Genomic DNA, 23,766 nt, shown 5'->3' on the forward strand with positions numbered 1-23,766 from the left:
AGACCCAGATTTTGTTTGTGAACGAGAACATCGCCGTCGTAGCAGCAGCACAGATGAGTCTGTTGAAGAACACACTGCTGCACGAGTTCGCCTTGTGCCACAAGGTAGGCGGCGCGCAATTTCAGGCACCACAAGCGTGGAAGTTCAAGTGAGAGGCAAAAGAGGAGCAAACAGAAATCGCCAGCAAGGAGGCAGGTGCTCCAAAGTCTGGGCTTTCTTTGAAGACTGCACTGAGGATGTTACCATGGCGATTTGCAAGGTGTGCAAGACCCGCCTGAGCAGGGGGAAAAATATTAACAACCTCTCCACCACCAGCATGAGCCGTCACATGCTATCCAAACATCCCACTCTTTGGGCAAACGCGTCAGGACAGGGTACCAGAAACAACACTGCCTCCCTTGGGTTCACCAGACCCGCCTCAGCAGCAGCAGTAGCCCAGCCATTGCGTGGTTCACAACATTCACAAACATCAGACGACGCTGACACTGTCACTTTCCGGAGTAGTGCTCTTGAGGTCTCCCAGTGTTCATCAAACACAACAACCAACAGCCCTTCCGTGTGCAGCGCTACGGTTCAGTTGTCTGTGTCGGAGATGTTTGAGCGCAAGAGGAAATTGCCAGCAAATGACCCCCGGGCCGTGGCAGTAACAGCCAGCATAGCCAAGCTTCTGGCCTGCGAAATGCTGCCATATCGATTGGTGGAGACAAACAGCTTCAAGGGCATGATGTCAGTGGCCATCCCACGTTACGTGGTTCCCAGCCGCTACCACTTTGCACGCTCTGCAGTGCCTGAGTTGCATGAGCACGTGGTCAGCAAAATAACCCGAAGCTTGAAGAATGCCGTTGCCTGCAAGGTTCACCTCACCACTGACACCTGGACGAGTGCGTTCGGCCAGGGTCGATACATCTCCCTTACCGCGCACTGGGTGAACCTTGTGGAGCCTGGCAGCGATTCCTCACCTGCTACGGCACGGGTGTTGCCCACGCCACAAACAGCTGCACCGCCGTCCCTCCCACTGGATAACAACAGCAGCACCTACCTCTCTGACTCCTTCTCCTCCAACGCATCTCAAAGCTGTACCTCATCCGGAAACGCTAACCCAGCAGCAGTAGGATCGTGGAAGCAGTGCAGCACAGCTGTTGGCATGCGTCAGCAAGCGTTGCTGAAGCTAATCTGCCTTGGGGATAAGCAGCACACAGGGGAGGAAATTTGGAGGGGAATAAAGGAACAGACGGATTTGTGGCTGGCACCGCTGGACCTGAAACCGGGCATGGTTGTGTGTGATAATGGGAGTAATCTCATTCGCGCTTTAAGGTTGGCTAAGCTGACACACATCCCTTGCCTGGCGCACGTGATGAACCTAGTAGTTCAGCGGTTCCTGAGGACATACCCAGGCGTGCCCGATCTGCTGTTGAAGGTGCGTCGAGTGTCCAAACATTGTAGAAATTCCAGTACTGCTTCGGGGGCACTCGCCAAGATGCAGGAGCGCTTCAATCTCCCCCACCATCGCTTGCTGTGTGATGTCCCTACGCGCTGGAATTCTACGCTGCACATGCTAGCCCGCTTTTGCGAGCAGAAGAGTGCAGTGGTCCAGTACATGACGGCGCAGTACCGAGGCGCATCCGGCCAGCTGCCAAGCTTCTGTGGATCCGATTGGGCCAACATGTTGGACCTCTGCCAAGTCCTCCAAAATTTTGAGCAATCCACGTTGCTTGTGAGCAGTGACAACTCTTCAGTCAGCATTACCATACCACTGCTGTGTTTACTGAAGAGGTCGATGTTAAAAATCAAGGAAACAGCTGTCATGATGCAACTGGGGGAATCTGAAGGAGAAAACGATCAGCGTGATGGTACCAACATCAGGCCATCCGCCTCAGGGAACGCTGGCCCCAGCAGCTATGACGAAGAAGAGGAGGAGGAACAGCTGGAGTTGGAGCAGGAATTTCATGCCACCACTGACGAGGGCCAGAGCGGTGCACGTTGGACTTCCACAATTCAACGCGAATGGTCAGCAGAAGCAGACCAGGAGGAAGGTGACGACTATGATGCATCACAACAACTATCACAACGCTCACAAGAGGATGATGAGGATTCTGGTAGGACTCTGGCACACATGGCTCAATTCATGCTAGACTGCATTGAACGTGACCCACGCATTGTGCGCATTCTGGACAACACCAATTACTGGGTTTATACCCTTCTGGATCCACGGTACAAACACAATGTTCCAAAACTGCTTGAAGAAAGAGTCAGACAGGTCAAAATGGAAGAATACCAGCAGGCCCTTGTGGAGACTTTAGAGAGGAGATTGACATCCTCCCCCTCCTCTAGCCAGTTGTACGCAGACAGACTGACTTCCGCAAACCCAGGACGACCAGGAGGGCAGCAAACAACGCAAGCCGCAGCTAGTACCCAAAAGGGAATGGTATCGGCAGTGTCCTTGGAGTGGGAAAATTTTCTGACACCCATGCAGCCGCAGCCCACTGAACAGCAAGCGTGCAGATCCACCTCCAACACCGATCGCCTGGAGAAGATGGTCAAGGACTACATGTCAGATGGCGTAGCTGTGTCGAACCATCCATCTGCACCCTTCAACTATTGGGTATCGAAGCTAGACACCTGGCACGAACTGGCAATGTACGCAATAGAGGTGCTGGCTTGCCCGGCAGCCAGCGTTATGTCGGAACGCTGTTTCAGTGCTGCCGGAGGCATCGTCACAGATCGGCGTATCCGCCTCTCTACAGAAAATGCAGACCGTCTGACTCAAATTAAAATGAATCAATCCTGGATTGGAAATGACTACGCAACACTCCAGGACCCCAACCAAGTAACATGACCAATGAACATCTGGGATGGTGTTGCGTTTCCGGGCCCTGTTTATTGAACCTCTCATCTGTATTACATTTATGACTGCATGGCGGTACAAAGCCTGCTATCCGCACGCTTCTTGCCCTCATGCAAGGCCGGGGTTGTTGTGTCTCACAAAGCGTGGCCTTCTTCTCCTCCTGCGCCACCCTCCTCCTGTTCCATCACGTGTGCTGCTGCTGGGTTAGCGTTGCCGCGTGGTCCCTGTTTATTGAACCACTTATCTTTATTACATTTATGACTGCATGGCGGTACAAAGCATGCTATCCGCACGCTTCTTGCCCTCATGCAAGGCCTGGGTTGTTGTGTCTCACAAAGCGTGGCCTTCTCCTCCTGCGCCTCCTCCTGTTCCATCACGTCTGCTGCTGCTGGGTTAGCGTTGCCGCGTGGTCCCTGTTTATTGAACCACTTATCTTTATTACATTTATGACTGCATGGCGGTACAAAGCCTGCTATCCGCACGCTTCTTGCCCTCATGCAAGGCCGGGGTTGTTGTGTCTCACAAAGCGTGGCCTTCTTCTCCTCCTGCGCCACCCTCCTCCTGTTCCATCACGTGTGCTGCTGCTGGGTTAGCGTTACCGGTCCCTTTTCCTGGAACCTCTTATATGTATTACATTTATGACTGCATGCCGACAAAAAACATGTTACCTGTGCAAAGAAAACAGACATTTCCCGCATTTAAAAGACAGTTTTCCCTTTGAAACTTTAAAATCGATTTTCTCAAAAACTATAAGCTCTTTTTGCTAATTTTTTTTTCCTCTTGTACCCACTCCCAAGGTGCACATACCCTGTAAATTTGGGGTATGTGGCATGTAAGGAGGCTTTACAAACCACAAAAGTTCGGGTCCCCATTGACTTCCATTATGTTCGGAGTTCGGGTCGAACACCCGAACATCGCGGCCATGTTCGGCCTGTTCGGCCCGAACCCGAACATCTAGATGTTCGCCCAACACTACCTCTGAGTAAGCTTGGAAATGTAGGTTGGACAGGTTTTGTGGACAGATTTGTAGGCCAGGCACATTATGCCAGGTTTTTCCTTGTAATGATTATGCTCCAAAACTAATATAAATTAGGGTATGTTTGAATAGGTAGGAGACGCCTAGTGAAAAATAGAACAGTTGAAAAAAAAAGGTAAGTGTTGGTCTATCTTCCAGAAAAGGTCACCAATAGAAATTCATCAAACAAATGTATTAACAACAATGCACCTGACAATGTATTTCCTGAGACACCAGCATACATCATCAAGTCAGTTACAGGATACTCGAGGTGAGAGGTATATGGAGGCTGCTGTATTTATTTCCTTTTAAACAATACCAGTTGCTTGGCAGTCCTCCTGTCCCTGTGCCTCTAATACTTTTAGCCTTGGACCCTGAACAGGCATGCAGCAGATCAGGTACTCAGACTCAGCTGACTCAGGTTTTACTGAATTAGCCATATGCTTGTTCCAGGGTTTTGACTCAGACACTACTTATGCCAGAAGATCAACAGGACTGCCAGGCTACTGGCATTGTTTAAAATAAATAGGGCAGCCTCCATATACCTCTCACCTCGGGTATCCTTTAAAGTGCTTAAAGGAACCAGAGACGAAGCACCCTCATGTATTTTACCATATAGATCAGTGGGAACATTTGAGAAAACACCTACCATGCTTTCTGTTTCATTCTGCACTGCACAGCTTGCTTCTAATCATCCCAGATAAAATCCCCGACTGAGCATTCAGTCTGGCTTTGCTCAGAAATATTTATAGCTCAGTCTGTGTTCTCTCGTGTCTTTTCAAGTCCAAGCCTGCCCCCTGCTGGCTCTGCTCAGGAATCATTATAGCAAAGCCAGGCTGAATGCTCAGTGGGGGATTTTATCAGGTCTGATTAGAAGCAAGCTGTGCAGTGCAGAATGAAACAGAAAGCATGGTAGGTGTTTTCTCTAAGTTTTCCACTGATCTATATGGTAAAATACATGAGGGTGTTTCATCTCTGGTCAACTTTAAAGACCAAAATATGAGTGAACACCACACCTGTGTAATAAGTCCCTACAACCCCTTAAGGGTGCATGTCCACATCAATAACCACTGAGCGCAATTAGCAACATGCAAGTAGTTTTTTTGATCTATTCCATCTATATGATCAAATTGGTTAGCAGCTTTCCTTCCACAAGTGGGCCGAAATGATCATTTCAGAATGATATTACAATAAAATCAAACAATCAGGTTGATTATGGCTGATTCACTTATTTTTATTAAATGTGTTGGTGGTCTGCTGCTTCAGAGATGCTTGACTGAGGATCTCTGACTACATTTAGAGCCTAAGCAGTATCCCATTTTGTTACAAAGTTACCGAGAACTTGTAGCATGGCAGAGGTTCCTCAGTCTTGGGTATAACTGAGGATACATGCTGTGCATATTGGCTGCATTTAAAACTATTAGGTAGTAATACAAGTGAGGTCAAGGGCTACACAACCAAGAAGACAAGATGCATCAGCCCATTAAAATGTTTTATTCCAAAACTACTGTGTAAAAAGTAAACTTTGATAATCGTCATCTACCAGTTGCCTCTCAACCAAATATGTCTGGTTATTCAACAGGTGGTAGTCTACATCAATGGAATCCCATCAAACTGCACAGGAAATTGTGGCTACTCCTGGGATGTGCAGAAGACACCAGTGGTCAGTTCTTTTCACACAGGTAGAGTTTCCACTTATCTATCTAGAGCAGCTTCTTTATCAGAACTAGATGTACCCCGATGGGTTTCTGACATGATCAGCACTACTTCTACACATTCACTAACATTTAAAATAACTTAATATATATTGTAATAATCCAACAATAATAAGGTAACACAAAAAAACACTAATATAATAACTAATACACTCTATAGGCATTATTTTAGTTTCTAAAGGAAACCTGAGACCAAAGAGGTCTCAGGTTTTATACTTACCTGGGGATTCTTCCAGCCCCCTTGAGGCTGCTCGCTCCCTCGCCCGTCTCCCTCTGAACAAATGCTCCCAGCCGCAGGAGCGCGATGGGGAGCACACACGGTCAGGTTGCGCATGTACGATGAAGACCAACTCGGCCAGAATACCAGGCCATCTATCGGGAGACAGGAGCGGTCCAAGGAGACGTTAAGGGACAAAGAGGCCTCAAGGTGGCTGGAGGGAGCCCCAGGTAAGTATAATACCTGAGACCTCTTTGGTCTCATGCACACTTTATATTCAAATCATTTTTAATGGGTTTTTGAATAAAAAATATTAACAATTGGTCGTTTTGTGTCTAAATATAGTCATATACATTTAACCATGTGAATTTTCAATATGTTAGACCAAGAATCGCATATACATGAACATTTCAATAACAGTTATGAGTAGTAAACCTTTTGCAATTTTTACATCATATCTTAGTAGTATAATGAAAGAGAAGCTTGATATGTTCTGATGTTAGCTAGGAGCAGTTCTTTTGGAGCCTGGGGCCTAAGAGACATCCTGCTAAGGCCCAAAAGTCGCTTCCTAATCCTATATAAAGACGATTGAAATCTTAGTGATTTGTGTATACTACTATCGTATGTTTTACAGTTTTATAGAACAAGAGAATAAGATAATTGTCTTATTACCCATTTAATTCTATTAGTAGAGTAACCAAGCAGCTCAGGGTGACCCAAACTACTAGGAATGTATAGGGGGATGAAAGGAAGCAAAAAGCCCTCCTACTAAAAAAGCAAAGCTTGGTGATATTGCCTTCTTAAAACAGAAGAAAATTTGCAATAATTCAGTTATAAATGAACATTTGTGGTTACCCACAATGCACACCTACTAAATATGCAAATTATCCCTTTCCGCCCTTGATAAGCCAAGCAAGCATCCAGAACCGCTGGTTTATAGCAAGCCTATAGCTTTAAGTTTTACACAGCCATATCAAACCCACATGTAGACAGCCTGTTTCAGACTTTTGGTCCTCTATTAGTAAATTTAATTCTATTAGTAAATTTAATAAACTGTTTTGGGTAAACAAACTAAAACATCATGTACACTTTAAAAGATTTATTTAAAAAATGTCATTGAAGCTTTGCGTACACTACTGCACAACTACTGCACAACGGCGTCGACTTTATTGGTTAATAGCAAAGCCCCCATACAAACTATAATCATTCAATTTTCTTGGTATGTTAAGGAGAACAGTGGGAACAAGGAGGAAACATTTTTCAAAAAGACCTCAGTGATTTTCCTGCCGGGGTTTCCTGTTGATGAGTACACAGAAAATTTATGGCAAAGGACAGTGATTATCGACCATGTAGCAAGATCTATCCTGATGGATTGGTTTGGACAATAATTGGTGTTTGTTGTTTGTAGCAAACAAGCCACTGCTCCATTTAAACTACTTGTGCTTCTGGTAACTATCTGATCAGCGGACCCGAGTTGGGCCATTGTTGGGTTCAACCGGGGTTTTGGGTTGAACTCCATGGACATATAGGGTTTTTTCTTTGGTGATTCTTGTAAGCGCCAAGAAAGTAGGGAGAGACCGGGAGCCAAACAGTGCAGTACTGTTAGGTATAGGGAGGATAAACTCATATAAATATATACTCACAAAGGTAGGTTGCAGCTCCTGCAATCTGATATAGGCCTGCAGAAAATAAACTGCTCGGTACTCAAGGTCCTGCTGGATACTGGATGGTTGCTCTACAGTAGTACGTGGCCCACTTCCTCAGGTCAATACAAAATGCCTTGATAACATAGGGGATAGAGTGTAGGCGCCTACACTCTATCCCTTATGTTATCAAGGCATTTTGTATTGACCTGAGGAAGCGGGCCATGACCCAGGAAACGCGTTGTCAGATTGCTTTTTGAGTGAAAACTTTTTTTCCAGTTAAACTGGTGTCTATATCTTCTGGAGAGGTAAGTAATTACCTATCTTTTTATTATAATTTATTTTCTATTCAAAAATACTAAAATAGAACGCACATTGGGTGCTTCCATCCTACCCACTCTATGGACATATGTCTTTTTTTTCAACCCAAATTACTATGTAACTATATAACCATGCGCCGACTTCTCATTTGTCGCAAACCATCGGAGATCCCTCATTTTTTAGTAACGGTGAACAAGCGTTTATACAGCGCATTCCTAAAGGGATAAGGGAGGAAACACAAAGTAGGGTAGCGAGCAAGCTGTATATCAGTGGTCTCGGAGTTTCCATGGGAGGTAGACCATGGTGAGGAGGTGCCTTCATTTAACTTAGCTTGAAAGGGTGAGTTTTAACAGTGTGTTTGAAATCATGAAGAGTTAGGGTGCGTACAGACATGCGACTATAGTCGTTTAAAACTATCGTTACCGACGGCATTGCCCGACGATCGTTCGTAAAAAGTGCACGAATGATCGTTAAAACGACCAACCAACGAGATATGTCGTTGGTAAAGAACGATCCATTCTGCCAGATCTTTTCCAACGACCATCGTTCAAAAAGTAATGTCTGTACAACGATCGGTCGTTGATCGTTCGTTCTTAAAGCTTTGCACATGCTCAAACAGTTCTTTTTGACACTTGTGTTTGAAATCAGTTTATAAATCATGTTGCGCACGCAACGCTCGTTCCAAGATCGTTCGTACACGAACGATGTTCAAAGTAGCCTTTCTTCAAACGATCATCGGCCGATACCTCCTTTAACATCGTTCGTCGTTCAGAATGAATGATCGTTATCGTATGTCTGTACGTACCCTTAGAGAGTGGCAAGTGTGTTGTGGGAGTGAATTCCAGAGGAGAAAAGTCCGTGAGAAATGGTCTTTCATTACCTAACCACAGACACTGTTTTGAAAGAAGATTTGCTGGATGTTAATAATAATACTAATAATAATAATACTACTAATAATAAAATAATAATATTTTATAGTGCTTTTCTCCTCCGGGACTCAAAGCCCTGTGGCCCTGTGTTCTGCAGTTCAATAGCTTGGGAAAAGAGGTGTTTTTTTAGGAGGCAGGAAATTTGGGCGCATGAGGCAAGTGGACAAAAAGGGCGCCGCCATTCACTCCCATAATAAATACAGTATCGTTTAATGGGCGCCCAACAGGAAAAAAGGGCGCCGGAGAAAAATAACATTTTACAAGCGGCACCTGGAGACTTTTAATGTTTTATAACTGCTTCTCATGATTACACATTAATTCATGATTTATAATTTTTTAAACATTATTTTTAAACGAAAAACAGTACAATATTTTTTAAAACATTATTTTTAAACGAAAAACAGACAATATTTTTTTCAAAACGTTATTAATGCTTATCACAGGGGAGTCTTAGGTTTAGGCACCACCAGGGGGGTCTTAGGTTTAGGCACCAGTGCTGCTCGGATACCCCTTTTCAAAATCCGAATCCGATTCGGATCCGGATACCCCGCTATCCGATCCGGGTCGGATATCCGAATCTAAAATTTTCCGATCCGAATCCGATTCGGATATCCGACCCTAGTATCCGACCGGATTCGGATATCCGAATTGAAAACCGGAAGTGGCCTTTAAATTGCTTTAAAAAGGTTTTTAAGGGTCAATTAGGCATGTAGCATCATTCTTTTTCAAAGGGGAACACTAATTGATGATGTGGGGACTTAAAATCCCCCCCCCACAAAAAAAGGCTGTCAACAAAGGGCCAAGTGCAAAGTGCCAAATGCAAAGGGCCAAGTGCCTAATGCAAAGTGCCAAGTTCAAAGAGCCAAGTGTCAAGTGCAAAGGGCCAAGTGCAAAGTGCCAAATGCAAAGGGCCAAGTTCAAAGGGCCAAGTGTCAAGTGCAAAGGGCCAAGTGCAAAGGGCCAAGTGTCAAGTGCAAAGGGCCAAGTGCAAAGTGCCAAATGCAAAGGGGCAAGTTCAAAGGGCCAAGTGTCAAGTGCAAAGGGCCAAGTGCAAAGGCCAAGTGTCAAGTGCAAAGGGCAAAGTGCAAAGGGCCAAGTGTCAAGTGCAAAGGGCCAAGTGCAAAGTGCCAAATGCAAAGGGCCAAGTTCAAAGGGCCAAGTGTCAAGTGCAAAGGTCCAAGTGCCTAATGTAAAGGGCCAAGTTCAAAGGGCCAAGTGTCAAGTGCAAAGGGCCAAGTGCCAAATGCAAAGTGCCAAGGGCAAAGTGCCATGTGCCATGTGCAAAGTGCCAAGTGCCAACATGTGCAAACACGCGCAAACACGTGCAAACACGTGCAAAAATGTGCAAAGTGCAACCACGCGCAAACACATGCAAAAATGTGCAAACACGCGCAAACACATGCAAAAATGTGCAAACACGTGCAAACACATGCAAAAATGTGCAAACACGTGCAAACACATGCAAAAATGTGCAAACACGTGCAAACACATGCAAAAATGTGCAAACACGTGCAAACACATGCAAAAATGTGCAAACACGTGTAAACACGTGCAAAAATGTGCAAAGTGCAAACACGTGCAAACACATGCAAAAATGTGCAAACACGTGTAAAAATGTGCAAAGTACAAACACGCGCAAACACATGCAAAAATGTGCAAACACGTGCAAACACATGCAAAAATGTGCAAACACGTGCAAACACATGCAAAAATGTGCAAACACGTGCAAACACATGCAAAAATGTGCAAACACGTGTAAACACGTGCAAAAATGTGCAAAGTGCAAACACGTGCAAACACATGCAAAAATGTGCAAACACGTGTAAAAATGTGCAAAGTGCAAACACGCGCAAACACATGCAAAAATGTGCAAACACGTGCAAACACATGCAAAAATGTGCAAACACGTGCAAACACGTGCAAAAATGTGCAAAGTGCAAACACGTGGAAACACATTCAAAAATGTGCAAACACGTGCAAACACATGCAAAAATGTGCAAACACATGCAAACACATGCAAAAATGTGCAAACACGTGCAAACACGTGCAAAAATGTGCAAAGTGCAAACACGTGCAAACACATGCAAAAATGTGCAAACACGAGCAAACACATGCAAAAATGTGCAAACACGTGCAAAAATGTGCAAAGTGCAAACACGTGCAAAGTGCAAAAATGTGGAAAGTGCAAACACGTGCAAACACGTTCAAAGTGCCATGTGCAAAGTGGCACTTTGCACGTGTTTGCACGTGTTTGCACATTTTTGCACGTGTTTGCGCGTGCTTGCACATTTTTGCATGTGTTTGCGCGTGTTTGCACAATTTTGCATGTGTTTGCGCATGTTTGCACTTTGCACATTTTTGCACGTGTTTGCACATTTTTGCATGTGTTTGCACATTTTTGCATGTGTTTGCACGTGTTTGCACATTTTTGAATGTGTTTGCACGTGTTTGCACTTTGCACATTTTTGCACGTGTTTGCACATTTTTGCATGTGTTTGCACATTTTTGCATGTGTTTGCGCGTGTTTGCACTTTGCACATTTTTGCACGTGTTTGCACATTTTTGCATGTGTTTGCGCGTGTTTGCACATTTTTGCATGTGTTTGCGCGTGTTTGCACTTTGCACATTTTTGCACGTGTTCGCACGTGTTTGCACATTTTTGCATGTGTTTGCACGTGTTTGCACTTTGCACATTTTTGCACGTGTTTGCACGTGTTTGCACATTTTTGCATGTGTTTGCACGTGTTTGCACATTTTTGCACGTGTTTTCACGTGTTTGCACATTTTTGCAGTTTGCATGTGTTTGCACTTTGCACGTGTTTGCACTGTGCATGTGTTTGCACGTGGCACTTTGCACGTGTTTGCTCGTGGCAGGCAGGCAGCACCTGGCCTGGTGTGTGTACAACACACACACAATCACATAGCAGGCAGCTGCAGCAGCACTGCAGCACACACTCTTAATGTCACATTTATGACATCAATCAAGCAAATGAATGATTTAACTATACTGTAGTGATAGTGAAGGGGTTAATCACTGAACAGCTTAGGTTTATAACTATGTACAGCCCTTTGTAGGGCACCAGCAATGGAGCAGGAGCATGTCTCTCAGGAAGCATTCAGCAAGCCAGGACGATCTGTCTCATCATGGCAGCCCTCCTTATTATACAAGGGGGGCTGGCCAGTGTTCCTTTCTGTGATTGGGAGCCAGGGTTTAGGCTGGGAGGCCTCTGATTGGCTTAATGAGGTCAGGTGGGGCTGGCCAGGGTTCCCCTCTGTGATTGGTTTCTGGTGCTTCTGCTGGGAGCCCTCTGATTGGCTCCCATGACGTCTGGACCTCATGCAGTGTTTCACTGGTCCAGATATCCGCGGATATCCGTACTATCCGCGGATATCCGCATAGCCCAGCCAACTATCCGCAGATAGCTATCCGGATACTGGACCAGCTATCCGGAATCCGGATCCGATCGGATAGGCCTAAAAAGTTCGGATATCCGAATCTATTCGGATATCCGGTATCCTGTTGAGCAGCACTGTTAGGCACCACCAGGGGGGTCTTAGGTTTAGGCACCACCAGGGGGGTCTTAGGTTTAGGCACCACCAGGGGGGTCTAGGGGTTAGGGGTAGGTACAGGGAAGGTTCTGTGTGAGAGTAGGGTTAGGTATAGTTTTAGTAAAATTCTTATTAATCTTTTATAAAACGTCATTATACATTTAACTTTTTAAACAGGGAATATTAACGTTTTTACAATTGCCGATTTCATACACATTATTTAATGATTTATAACTTTATAAAACATTATTTTTAAACGAAATATAGCACAATTTTTTTTTAAACGTTATTCATGCTTATCGTTTAAAACCCTGCGCCCTTTTTTCCCGACACCCTTTTTTAAAGTACGCGTTTTTTTAGCCTTTTCTTAACCTATTTTGGTTCCTGGACGTAGAAACTACGTCCAGGAACCATGTGTGCTACCGCGCGCTCCCACGGCCGCGGTTCGTTAGCCAGGCAATCAGTGAATCGGGCTATGATGCCCGATCACTGATTGCTCTTCCCCGCTGAAAAAGCGACAGCTTCTCTCGGAAGCTGTGCTTTTTCTGGCTGTTCCCTCCCCGATGCGTCACTCTAAGCGTGTGTTACGCTTAGAGTGACGTCATGTAAATAAACTCATGGCCGCCATCTTGTGGCCAAAACGTAATACTACAACTGAAAGTAAAAAAAAAAAAAAAATTAACACACATTTACATTATAAATCTATTGTTTACCTCCCACCCTCCCAAAACTACCCAAATAAAATGTTTACTATAAAAAAACAACAACATTACAATAAAAAAAAACATGTAAATATTTACCTAAGGGTCTAAACTTTTTAAATATCAATGTAAAGATGAAATATTTCTATATTTTTTTTATTTTAAACTTGTAAATAGTGATAGATGCAAAATGGAAAAAATGCACCTTTATTTCCAAATAAAATATTGTCGCCATACATTGTGATAGGGACATAATTTTAACGGTGTAATAACCGGGACATATGGGCAAATACAATACGTGAGTTTTAATTATGGAGGCATGTATTATTTTAAAACTATAATGGCTGAAAACTGAGAAATAATGAATTTTTCCATTTTGTTCTTATTCTTCCTGTTAAAATGCATTTACAGTAAAGTGGCTCTTAGCAAAATGTACCCCCCAAAGAAAGCCTAATTGGTGGCGGAAAAAACAAGATATAGATCAGTTCATTGTGATAAGTAGTGATAAAGTTATAGGCTAATGAATGGGAGGTGAACATTTCTCACGTGAAAACGACGGAACACGAATGGGTTAAAGTGGACCTGAACTCAGAACTCCTCTCTCCTCTTCCTACAGATCCTCTTAATAGTCTTACAGTATATATTTTAATACTTGAATAAACATTCTCCCGAATATTTACAAATCTTGTTTTATAAACCGTGTTATAGAGCGGAGTGGAGATTACCAAGTCCTGGTAATAAATGGCACCGGATTCTCTGACAGTACGAATAACGACACAACCTATGTCACTATCGGCAACATCAGCTGCGCCATTCTCAACATTACCGGTGAGTCACATACGGGATGAGTCAATTCTACCCATCTTGTGAGCATCCTCCCTAGCGGTATGGACAGATATATCCGTCCATAAAAACATGCTGTGAACAATAATGACGTGCATACACATCCATTCTCTCCTGCACTGTATACAAGACCCTTGCTTGACACATTTTGGCAAGTTAGAGGAAAAAAAACTTTTACAAATAAATGTTATCACTTTTTGCACAGAAATCCTGGGAAAATTGAATGCCAGGGAGATTAAAAGATGAATAAACTTGAACAAAACCTATTAAGCTTCACTTTTAATAAATAACCAAAACAATGAAAGAAATTCTGCATTAGTACGATTATCTCTGCAAACGTACATATCTTGTTTAATACCTTCATTATTCCTTTATGTTTCCTTCACAAGTGAATGAGATAAGATGTCTGGTGCAAAATGCCAGTGCCGGGGTCTATCCCATCAACGTCTACATAGCACAACTTGGCTTTGCTGACTCTTCCGGGGTGGACCTGACTTTCACCTATGGAATCAACATCTCCTCCATCACGCCCACAGCAGGAAGCCTCAGAGGTGAGTGCAAGACTAGCAAAGAGGTTGCCATGTTTTCCAGAGTTTGCAATTACATACAGTATACAGTAAACATACAGTATACAATTAATATAGTGTACACAAAAGTGCTAGATGAAGCATCAGCCATCAGTTATTGAATAATAAATAGTAATAAAGTGCAACAATATTCATATAGTAAGAATACAAGTGAATGAGCCCCAATGCAATGGCAGTGCAAATACTAGCATACCTGCTGTATGACCATACAAACCCATAGGAGAAAATGAAGATTGGAGAGGAGTCCATGCAATAATAACTTCTTAATAGTTTGGCTAAAACAGCCACTTCACCAGAATGATCTGTGTGAATGACATGGGAAAGTTCCCATATATCATTTAAAGAGGAACTCCAGTGAAAATAAAGTAATAAAAAAGTGCTTCATTTTTACAATAATTATGTATAAATGATTTAGTCAGTGTTTGCTCATTGTAAAATCTTTCCTCTCCCCGATTTACATCCTGACATTTATTACATGGTGACATTTTTACTGTGGGCAGGTTATGTAGCTGCTCCTAGCTGTTTTGGCTGTTAGAGACAGCTGTAAACAGCTATTTCCTGTCTCTGAACATTGTTACATTGTGGCAGTTTGCCAGGAGCACCGCAGTCCTCAGAGCTTTTTGTGGGAGGGGTTTCACCACAATATCAGTCATACAGCGCCCCCTGTTGGTCTGTTTGTGAAAAGCAATATATTTCTCATGTAAAAGGGGGTATCAGCTACTGATTGGGATAAAGTTAAATTCTTGGTTGGAGTTCCTCTTTAAATACAATCCTAAATACAATTGCTCTATCCATATCTGTTCCCCTAGCACACTTTGCATAGCCATAATTTTTGTCCTCATAGTGGTGCGCACCTGTTGCTTTTATTGTTGGGCTTTCACTAGTGTTGGGCGAACAGTGTTCGCCACTGTTCGGGTTCTGCAGAACATCACCCTGTTCGGGTGATGTTCGAGTTCGGCCGAACACCTGACGGTGCTCGGCCAAACCGTTCGGCCATATGGCCGAACTAAGAGCGCATGGCCGAACGTTCCCCGAACGTTCGGCTAGCGCTGTGATTGGCCGAACGGGTCACGTGGTTCGGACCCGAACGCGCTCTGATTGGCCGAACTGTCACGTGGTTCGGGTAAATAAATACCCGAACCACGTCATATCTCCGCCATTTGTCTGTGGGTTTAGCTTTGGGTAGGCAGGCAGGGTAGTTCGCGCTCCAGCCACGCTAGCCAGGGTCCCCCCCAGTCATTGTGTGTCGCTGCTGGGAATAGTAGTACACCGCTCGCTCAGCATTCTGTTTACTGCCACTCTGTGTACCTCGCTCAGCCACACTATATAGCATTCTGTTTACTGCCACTCTGTGTCTGCTGGGAATAGTAGTACACCGCTTGCACAGCCACACTATATAGCATTCTGTTTACTGCCACTCTGTGTACCTCGCTCAGCCACACTATATAGCATTCTGTTTACTGCCACTCTGTGTCTGCTGGGAATAGTGGTACACCGCTCGCTCAGCCACACTATATAGCATTCTGTTCACTGTTCTGTGTCTGCTTGGAATAGTGGTACACCGCTCGTTCAGCCACACTATATAGCATTCTGTGTACTGTTCTGTGTCTGCTGGGAACAGTAGTACACCGCTCGTTCAGCCACACTATATAGCATTCTGTGTACTGTTCTGTGTCTGCTGGGAACAGTAGTACACCGCTCGCTCAGCCACACTATATAGCATTCTGTTCACTGTTCTGTGTCTGCTGGGAATAGTGGTACACCGCTCGCTCAGCCACACTATATAGCATTCTGTTCACTGTTCTGTGTCTGCTGGGAATAGTGGTACACCGCTCGCTCAGCCACACTATATAGCATTCTGTTTACTGTTCTGTGTCTGCTGGGAATAGTGGTACACCGCTCGCTCATCCACACTATATAGCATTCTGTTCACTGTTCTGTGTCTGCTGGGAATAGTGGTACACCGCTCGCTCAGCCACACTATATAGCATTCTGTTCACTGTTCTGTGTCTGCTGGGAATAGTGGTACACCGCTCGCTCAGCCACACTATATAGCATTCTGTTTACTGCCACTCTGTGTACCTCGCTCAGCCACACTATATAGCATTGCGTACTCTGCCAGTCAGTGTGTATATTGCTGGGATCAGTAATACTCCACTCACCGTCAACCACTATATGAGCTCAACATGAGTTCCCCAGAGACCTCCGCTGTGAGCAGCACTCCCAACAACAGCAACAGCCAACGCCCCACGCAAGCTATAACATCCACCCCAGCAGCCAGTGGTCAGCAGCAGCCCTCCCCGGAGGAGAACGTTGTGTCCATCAGTCCGTCGCCAGAGCGATTAATGAGGGCTGCCATTGAGGAGATGATGGGGCCTGATGTGGAGGAGGAGGTCTGGCTCAGGCCAGCATCCCAAGTTAATGTTGAGGACGATGAGGGGTCTGTGTCTGGGGATGTTGGGGTGGCAGAGGTGGTGGGTGGGTCAGACTCAGGAGAAGAGTTGTATGATGAGGATGATGATCGGGACCATCTGTATGTGCCTCAGAGTCCGACCCCGGAAAACATGTTGTATCGTGTGTTTAGGTACTAAAATCTGCGTTCCCTCCCAGTAGTGTTGGGCGAACAGTGTTTGCCACTGTTCGGGTTCTGCAGAACATCACCCTGTTCGGGGTGACTATATAGCAGACTATATAGCATTGTGTTTAATGCCACTCTGTGTACACGGCTCAGCCACACTATATAGCATTGTGTTTACTTCCACTCTGTGTCTGCTGGGAACAGTAGTACACCGCTCACCCGCCACTGTATAGCATTGTGCTCTGTGTCACTGCTGACAATAGTGGTACACCGCTCACCCACCACTGTATAGCATTTCTGTACTGCCACTGTACTGCTGCCAGTCAGCGTGTACTTTAAGGATAAGTGAAATGAGGAAGAAATCCGGTGAAAGAGGGAGGGGCAAGGGAAGAGGTGTTTCCCCTGACGGTTCACGTACAGGCCACAGGGGAGCACCCAAGAAAACCCACTCAATACTGCCCATGTTGTCCAGGACAACAACCCTCACAGATCCAAAAGAACAGGACCAGATAATTACTTGGATGACCTCTCAAGCGTCCAGCAGTGGGTTAAGCAGCACCAGCACATCACGCACGAGGTCCGAGTCCTCAGCCAGTTAAAGTCTGGGCTTTCTTTGAAGACTGCACTGAGGATGTTACCATGGCGATTTGCAAGGTGTGCAAGACCCGCCTGAGCAGGGGGAAAAGTATTAACAACCTCTCCACCACCAGCATGAGCCGCCACATTCTATCCAAACATCCCACTCTGTGGGCAAACGCGGCAGGACAGGGTACCACCAGCAACACTGCCTCCCTTGGGTTCACCAGACTCACCACCAGACCCGCCTCAGCAGCAGCAGTAGCCCAGCCATTGCGTGGTTCACAACATTCACAAACATCAGACGATGCTGACACTGTCACTTTCCGGACTAGTGCTCTTGAGGTCTCCCAGTGTTCATCAAACACAACAACCAACAGCCCTTCGGTGTGCAGCGCTACGGTTGAGTTGTCTGTTTCTGAGATGTTTGAGCACAAGAGGAAATTGCCAGCAAATGACCCCCGGGCCGTGGCAGTAACAGCCAGCCAGCATAGCCAAGCTTCTGGCCTGCGAAATGCTGCCATATCGAGTGGTGGAGACAAACAGCTTCAAGGGCATGATGTCAGTGGCCATCCCACGTTACGTGGTTCCCAGCCGCTACCACTTTGCGCGCTCTGCAGTGCCTGAGTTGCATGAGCACGTGGTCAGCTAAATAACCCGAAGCTTGAAGAATGCCGTTGCCTGCAAGGTTCACCTCACCACTGACACCTGGACGAGTGCGTTCGGCCAGGGTCGATACATCTCCCTTACCGCGCACTGGGTGAACCTTGTGGAGCCTGGCAGCGATTCCTCACCTGCTACGGCGCGGGTGTTGCCCACGCCGCAAACAGCTGGATAACAACAGCAGCACCTACCTCTCTGACTCCTTCTCCTCCAACGCATCTCAAAGCTGTACCTCATCCGGAAATGCTAACCCAGCACCAGCAGCAGTAGGATCGTGGAAGCAGTGCAGCACAGCTGTTGGCATGCGTCAGCAAGCGTTGCTGAAGCTGATCTGCCTTGGGGATAAGCAGCACACAGGGGAGGAAATTTGGAGGGGAATAAAGGAACAGACGGATTTGTGGCTGGCACCGCTGGACCTGAAACCGGGCATGAAGCTAGACACCTGGCACGAACTGGCAATGTACGCAATAGAGGTGCTGGCTTGCCCGGCAGCCAGCGTTATGTCGGAACGCTGTTTCAGTGCTGCCGGAGGCATCATCACAGATCGGCGTATCCGCCTCTCCACAGAAAATGCAGACCGTCTGACTCAAATTAAAATGAATCAATCCTGGATTGGAAACGACTACGCAACACTCCTGGACCCCAACCAAGTAACATGACCGATGAACATCTGGGATGGTTTAGCGTTTCCGGTCCCTGTTTATTGAACCTCTCATCTGTATTACATTTATGACTGCATGGCGGCAAAAAGCATTGCTGCTATATCCGCACGCTTTTTGTCCTCATGCAAGGCCTGGGTTGTTGTGTCTCACAAAGCGTGGCCTTCTCCTCCTGCGCCTCCTCCTGTTCCATCACGTGTGCTGCTGCTGCTGCTGCTGCTGGGTTAGCGTTGCCGCGTGGTCCCTGTTTATTGAACCTCTTATCTTTATTACATTTATGACTACATGGCGGTACAAAGCATGCTATCCGCACGCTTTTTGTCCTCATGCAAGGCCTGGGTTGTTGTGTCTCACAAAGCGTGGCCTTCTCCTCCTGCGCCTCCTCCTGTTCCATCACGTGTGCTGCTGCTGGGTTAGCGTTGCCGCGTGGTCCCTGTTTATTGAACCACTTATCTTTATTACATTTATGACTGCATGGTGGTACAAAGCATGCTATCCGCACGCTTCTTGTCCTCATGCAAGGCCTGGGTTGTTGTGTCTCAAAGCGTGGCCTTCTCCTCCTGCGCCACCCTCCTCCTGTTCCATCACGTGTGCTGCTGCTGGGTTAGCATTACCGGTCCCTTTTCCTGGAACCTCTTATATGTATTACATTTATGACTGCATGCCGACAAAAAGCATGTTACCTGTGCAAAGAAAACAGACATTTCCCGCATTTAAAAGACAGTTTTCCCTTTGAAACTTTAAAATCGATTTTCTCAAAAACTATAAGCTCTTTTTGCTAAATTTTTTTTTCCTCTTGTACCCACTCCCAAGGTGCACATACCCTGTAAATTTGGGGTATGTAGCATATAAGGAGGCTTTACAAAGCACAAAAGTTCGGGTCCCCATTGACTTCCATTATGTTCGGAGTTCGGGTCGAACACCCGAACATCGCGGCCATGTTCGGCCTGTTCGGCCCGAACCCGAACATCTAGATGTTCGCCCAACACTAGCTTTCACCACCAAACTACCTGCTTCATGAGATAGAGAGGAGGGGGCAGGAAGGTGGGAAAGAGATGGACAAAGATGTGAAGGTGGAGAGACAAAGGAGGGAAAGAAATATGAGGAGTGGGAAAGAGACAGAAAGGAAGTGGGAAATTGAAACAAAAAATAAGGATAGGAAAGAGAAAAAGAAATGTGGGAGAGAGAGAGATAGATGGTACCAGTTGGACAAGAATGAGCACAGCTGATATGGAGGAGGAGGGGAGAGGGAGTGAAAGTAGTTAGATGTAGTGGGCAGGTCTGACCCACATCCTATACTATAAAATCTAACTGTCCCTGCGTACACTCCTGTCCCTGTGTCCTTGGGTCCATGTTTTTTGCTACTGCACATGTACGCAGCATGGACAGCCGTTGGGACAGGAGGACAGGGCCAGGAGGTAACAGTAAATTCGGGCGCCTGAAGCAAGTGGACAAATCGGGCGCCGCCATTCACTCCCATAATAAATATCGTTTAATGGGCGCCCGACAGGAAAAAAGGGCGCCGGAGAAAAATAACGTTTTATAAGCGGCGCCCGGAGACTTTTACTGTTTTATAACTGCTTCTCATGATTACACATTATTTTATGATTTATAATTTTTAAAACATTTTTTTAAACGAAAAACAGTACAATCTTTTTTAAAACATTATTTTTAAACGAAAAACAGCACAATATTTTTTTTCACACGTTATTAATGCTTATCACAGGGGGGTCTTAGGTTTAGGCACCACCAGGGGGGTCTTAGGTTTAGGCACCAACAGGGGGGTCTTAGGTTTAGGCACCAACAGGGGGGTCTTTGGTTTAGGCACCAACAGGGGGGTCTTAGGTTTAGGCACCACCAGTGGAGTCTTAGGTTTAGGCACCATCAGGGGAGTCTTAGGTTTAGGCACCACCAGGGGGGGTCTTAGGTTTAGGCACCAACAGGGGAGTCTTAGGTTTAGGCACCATCAGGGGAGTCTTAGGTTTAGGCACCACCAGGGGGTTCTTAGGTTTAGGCACCAACACGGGGGTCTAGGGGTTAGGGGTAGGTACAGGGAGGGTTACTTACTATTTTTTTTTAAACGTTATTATACGTTTCACTTTTTAAACGGAAGATTAACGTTTTCACAATTGCCAATTTCATGCACATTATTTAATGATTTATAACTTTATAAAACATTATTTTTAAACGAAATATAGTACATTATATTTTTAAACGTTATCCATGTTTATCGTTTAAAACCCCGCACCCTTTTTTCCCAGCGCCCCTTTTTAACGTACGCGGGCCAGGAAGCTGGGCGGGCGTGTGTACAGCAGTCGGGGTGCGTGCAGGGCAGACAGGGTGCGCGTACATGCGCACTAGCATGCAGCGCTGGAATGGAAGGGTTTCCACTGCATGCATGTTGTGCGGATTGATCTGAGAATCTACAGCATGCTGCAGATTCTCGTACGGCCGCATCCTCCCGCAGTCACGTCCCATCTACTCCATTGACGTCCGCATCGGGAGATGCGGAAGTGATGCGGCGGAAGTGATGCGATGCGGCTACGTAGCCGCATTCGCATCACTTTGTAGTGGAAACCGGCCCTTAGGTCTACTAGTCCTGCATAACAAAACCCCTGTGTCCGTGCTCCCCGACCTGACAGTCTGCTGTCTGTGAATCTCAGTGTATTGTGGGAAATAACAGCTTTTTCCAACTGCCAAGCAAGCAACATCTCCGTGTGTGCATATACTTCAGACAGCAGTGGGGGACGGGCGAGCGGGATGCGTCTGTGCACGCATGGCGGGGCAGGGAGGGGGGTAGAGGCCTATGACTTTTAGGCAGGGCAGCGCAGTGGAGCCAGGACATATAGAGACACTGAAGTCTCTTTTTTGTACCTTATCTTCTTCTTCAGCCTTCTTCAGCATTAAATTCTAAGCCCCAGCGGCAGAACAAGGGATTTATAGCCCTGAAATTGACCTGCAAAGTTCCATGACTTTGCAGGTCATAGATTTTGCTGCCTGGTAGAGGCAGAGCTTTGCACAGTAGCTTTGCTTCTTATCCAGTCAATCTCCACCGATCTCTACCTCTCCCCGCCCCTCTCAGTAAAAGAAGACTGAGAGGGGCGGGGAGAGGCAGAGATCGGTGGAGATTGACTGGAGTAGAGGCAGAGCCAGGGGCGTAGCAATAGGGGGTGCAGCGGTAGCGACCGCATCGGGGCCCTTGGGCCAGAGGGGCCCCGAAGGGCCCTCCCTCAACTACAGTATTAGCTCTCTATTGGTCCTGTGCTCATAATAATCACTTCTATAGATACTTTGAATAGTGGTAATCATTAACAAGCTGTTTCCCAGCCTCTTCTTGCACCTCTGACACTGTAGTTACCATTGGCAGGTTTTGGTGCGCCGTATCAATTGTTATGTATAGAGTGCTTGAGGGGCCCCATTGTAAGACTTGCATCGGGGCCCACAGCTCCTTAGCTACGCCACTGGGCAGAGCTACTGCGAAAAACTCTGCCTCTACCAGGAAGCTGAATGATGCGACCTGTGGAACTTTGCAGGTCACTTTCAGGGCTATAAATAACTAGTTTAGCAGCAGCATAGAATTTACTGCTGAAGAAGAAAATAAGGTAAAAAATGAGACTTCAGTGTCTCTTTAACTGGATGCACTTGAATGCACATGAAACAGCTCAGAATAAAACGTTTTCACGTGAACCATCATGTTTGCCCATGCAGCATTACCTTACCCAGGTAAACTCTGACGATGTAGCTGATGGCCACCTCACAGACCTCCCTCTGAACACCCACTTGCTTCTCACTCTCCCCCTCCTTCCAGCCCTCTTCTACTCCATCATGAGGAGAGGTGGGCTGGAAGGTGGCGAGGAGTGAAATAAGAGTAGGGAAGATCTGCCCCTTTGGGGGGACAGTGCAGTCTAATGCAGTGCCCCTCAGATACTGGGCCCGGGGACATATGTACCCCCTGCCTAGCTATGCCCCCAGGAAAACAAATGGTCAGACAGCTAGAAGAATTATCTTGCTGGAACAAGGCTAAATGTTTTGTTGTTCTTCCTTTTTTCATCTATTTTCTTGTGTGGATACTGTTTGCTATTTCATGCCATTTATAGTGTATGTACTAAGTCCTAGTCTCTTTACTGAACGAGCCCATTCTCTAAATGCAGAGGGCTCGCCAAGGTCACGGTATGCCTCCTGATTAATTGTTGCTTGTGTTACCTCCTATGAGTCATTGTCACATGATGCTGCAGCAGTGTGGTGATGTTACATATTGCACACCGACTGACTTTTTCATGTATATTCATGTATATTCTTGTATCTTCTGTCTGTAGGGGGCGTATTGGTGACGATATTCGGCAGTGGATTTGGTGGTGACTCATCGATAGATATTGGTGGTAACAGCTGCACCATTGTCTTTGCTAATCTGACCATGATTCAGTGCCAGACCTCAGCCGTAAGTAGAGGAGAAACCATGCAATTTGCTATTTCTACACAATGTTTTTTTAACTCTCGTACACTAGTTAGGCGCTTTTTTTATATATTTTTTTTTTATGGGAGGTACCTGCAAATTGGGGAATGTTTCAGAACTTGCCTTTCTCTTTCATTAAGTGATTTGGTCTGTCCTGGAGCTCCAGGTATGGATAGAGGCACCCTAATTTAGGCCCGGCATTAAACCCCCCAAAAAGCTCGGTATATAAGGTATTTTACTGCGGTAGTAGAATATTGGTACATTAAAGGGATACTGTACGGGGTCGGGGGAAATGAGTTGAACTTACTCGGGGCTTCTTATGGTCCCCCGCAGACATCCTGTGCCCCCGCAGCCACTCACCGATGCTCCGGTTCACTTCTGGAATTTCAGACTTTAAAGGCTGAAAACCACTGCGCCTGCGTTGCCGTGTCCTCGCTCCCGCTGAAGTCACTAGGAGTGTGTCGTGCAGGCC

General features: G+C 45.9%; 1 protein-coding gene across 1 annotated transcript in view; it reads left to right on the forward strand.

Moving 5' to 3' along the window:
* The window catches only part of LOC137519142 (fibrocystin-L-like), a 249,726-nt gene that overhangs the window by 21,059 nt on the left and 204,901 nt on the right, over nucleotides 1-23,766 (forward strand). The window contains exons 6-9 of the mRNA XM_068237924.1: nucleotides 5,443-5,542; nucleotides 13,644-13,763; nucleotides 14,168-14,329; nucleotides 23,158-23,279. Of these exons, the coding sequence (XP_068094025.1) occupies nucleotides 5,443-5,542; nucleotides 13,644-13,763; nucleotides 14,168-14,329; nucleotides 23,158-23,279 (504 nt within the window). The remainder of the gene's footprint in view (nucleotides 1-5,442; nucleotides 5,543-13,643; nucleotides 13,764-14,167; nucleotides 14,330-23,157; nucleotides 23,280-23,766) is intronic.

This window comes from Hyperolius riggenbachi, chromosome 5 (assembly GCF_040937935.1).
Source record: "Hyperolius riggenbachi isolate aHypRig1 chromosome 5, aHypRig1.pri, whole genome shotgun sequence".
NCBI classification, from domain to species: domain Eukaryota; kingdom Metazoa; phylum Chordata; class Amphibia; order Anura; family Hyperoliidae; genus Hyperolius; species Hyperolius riggenbachi.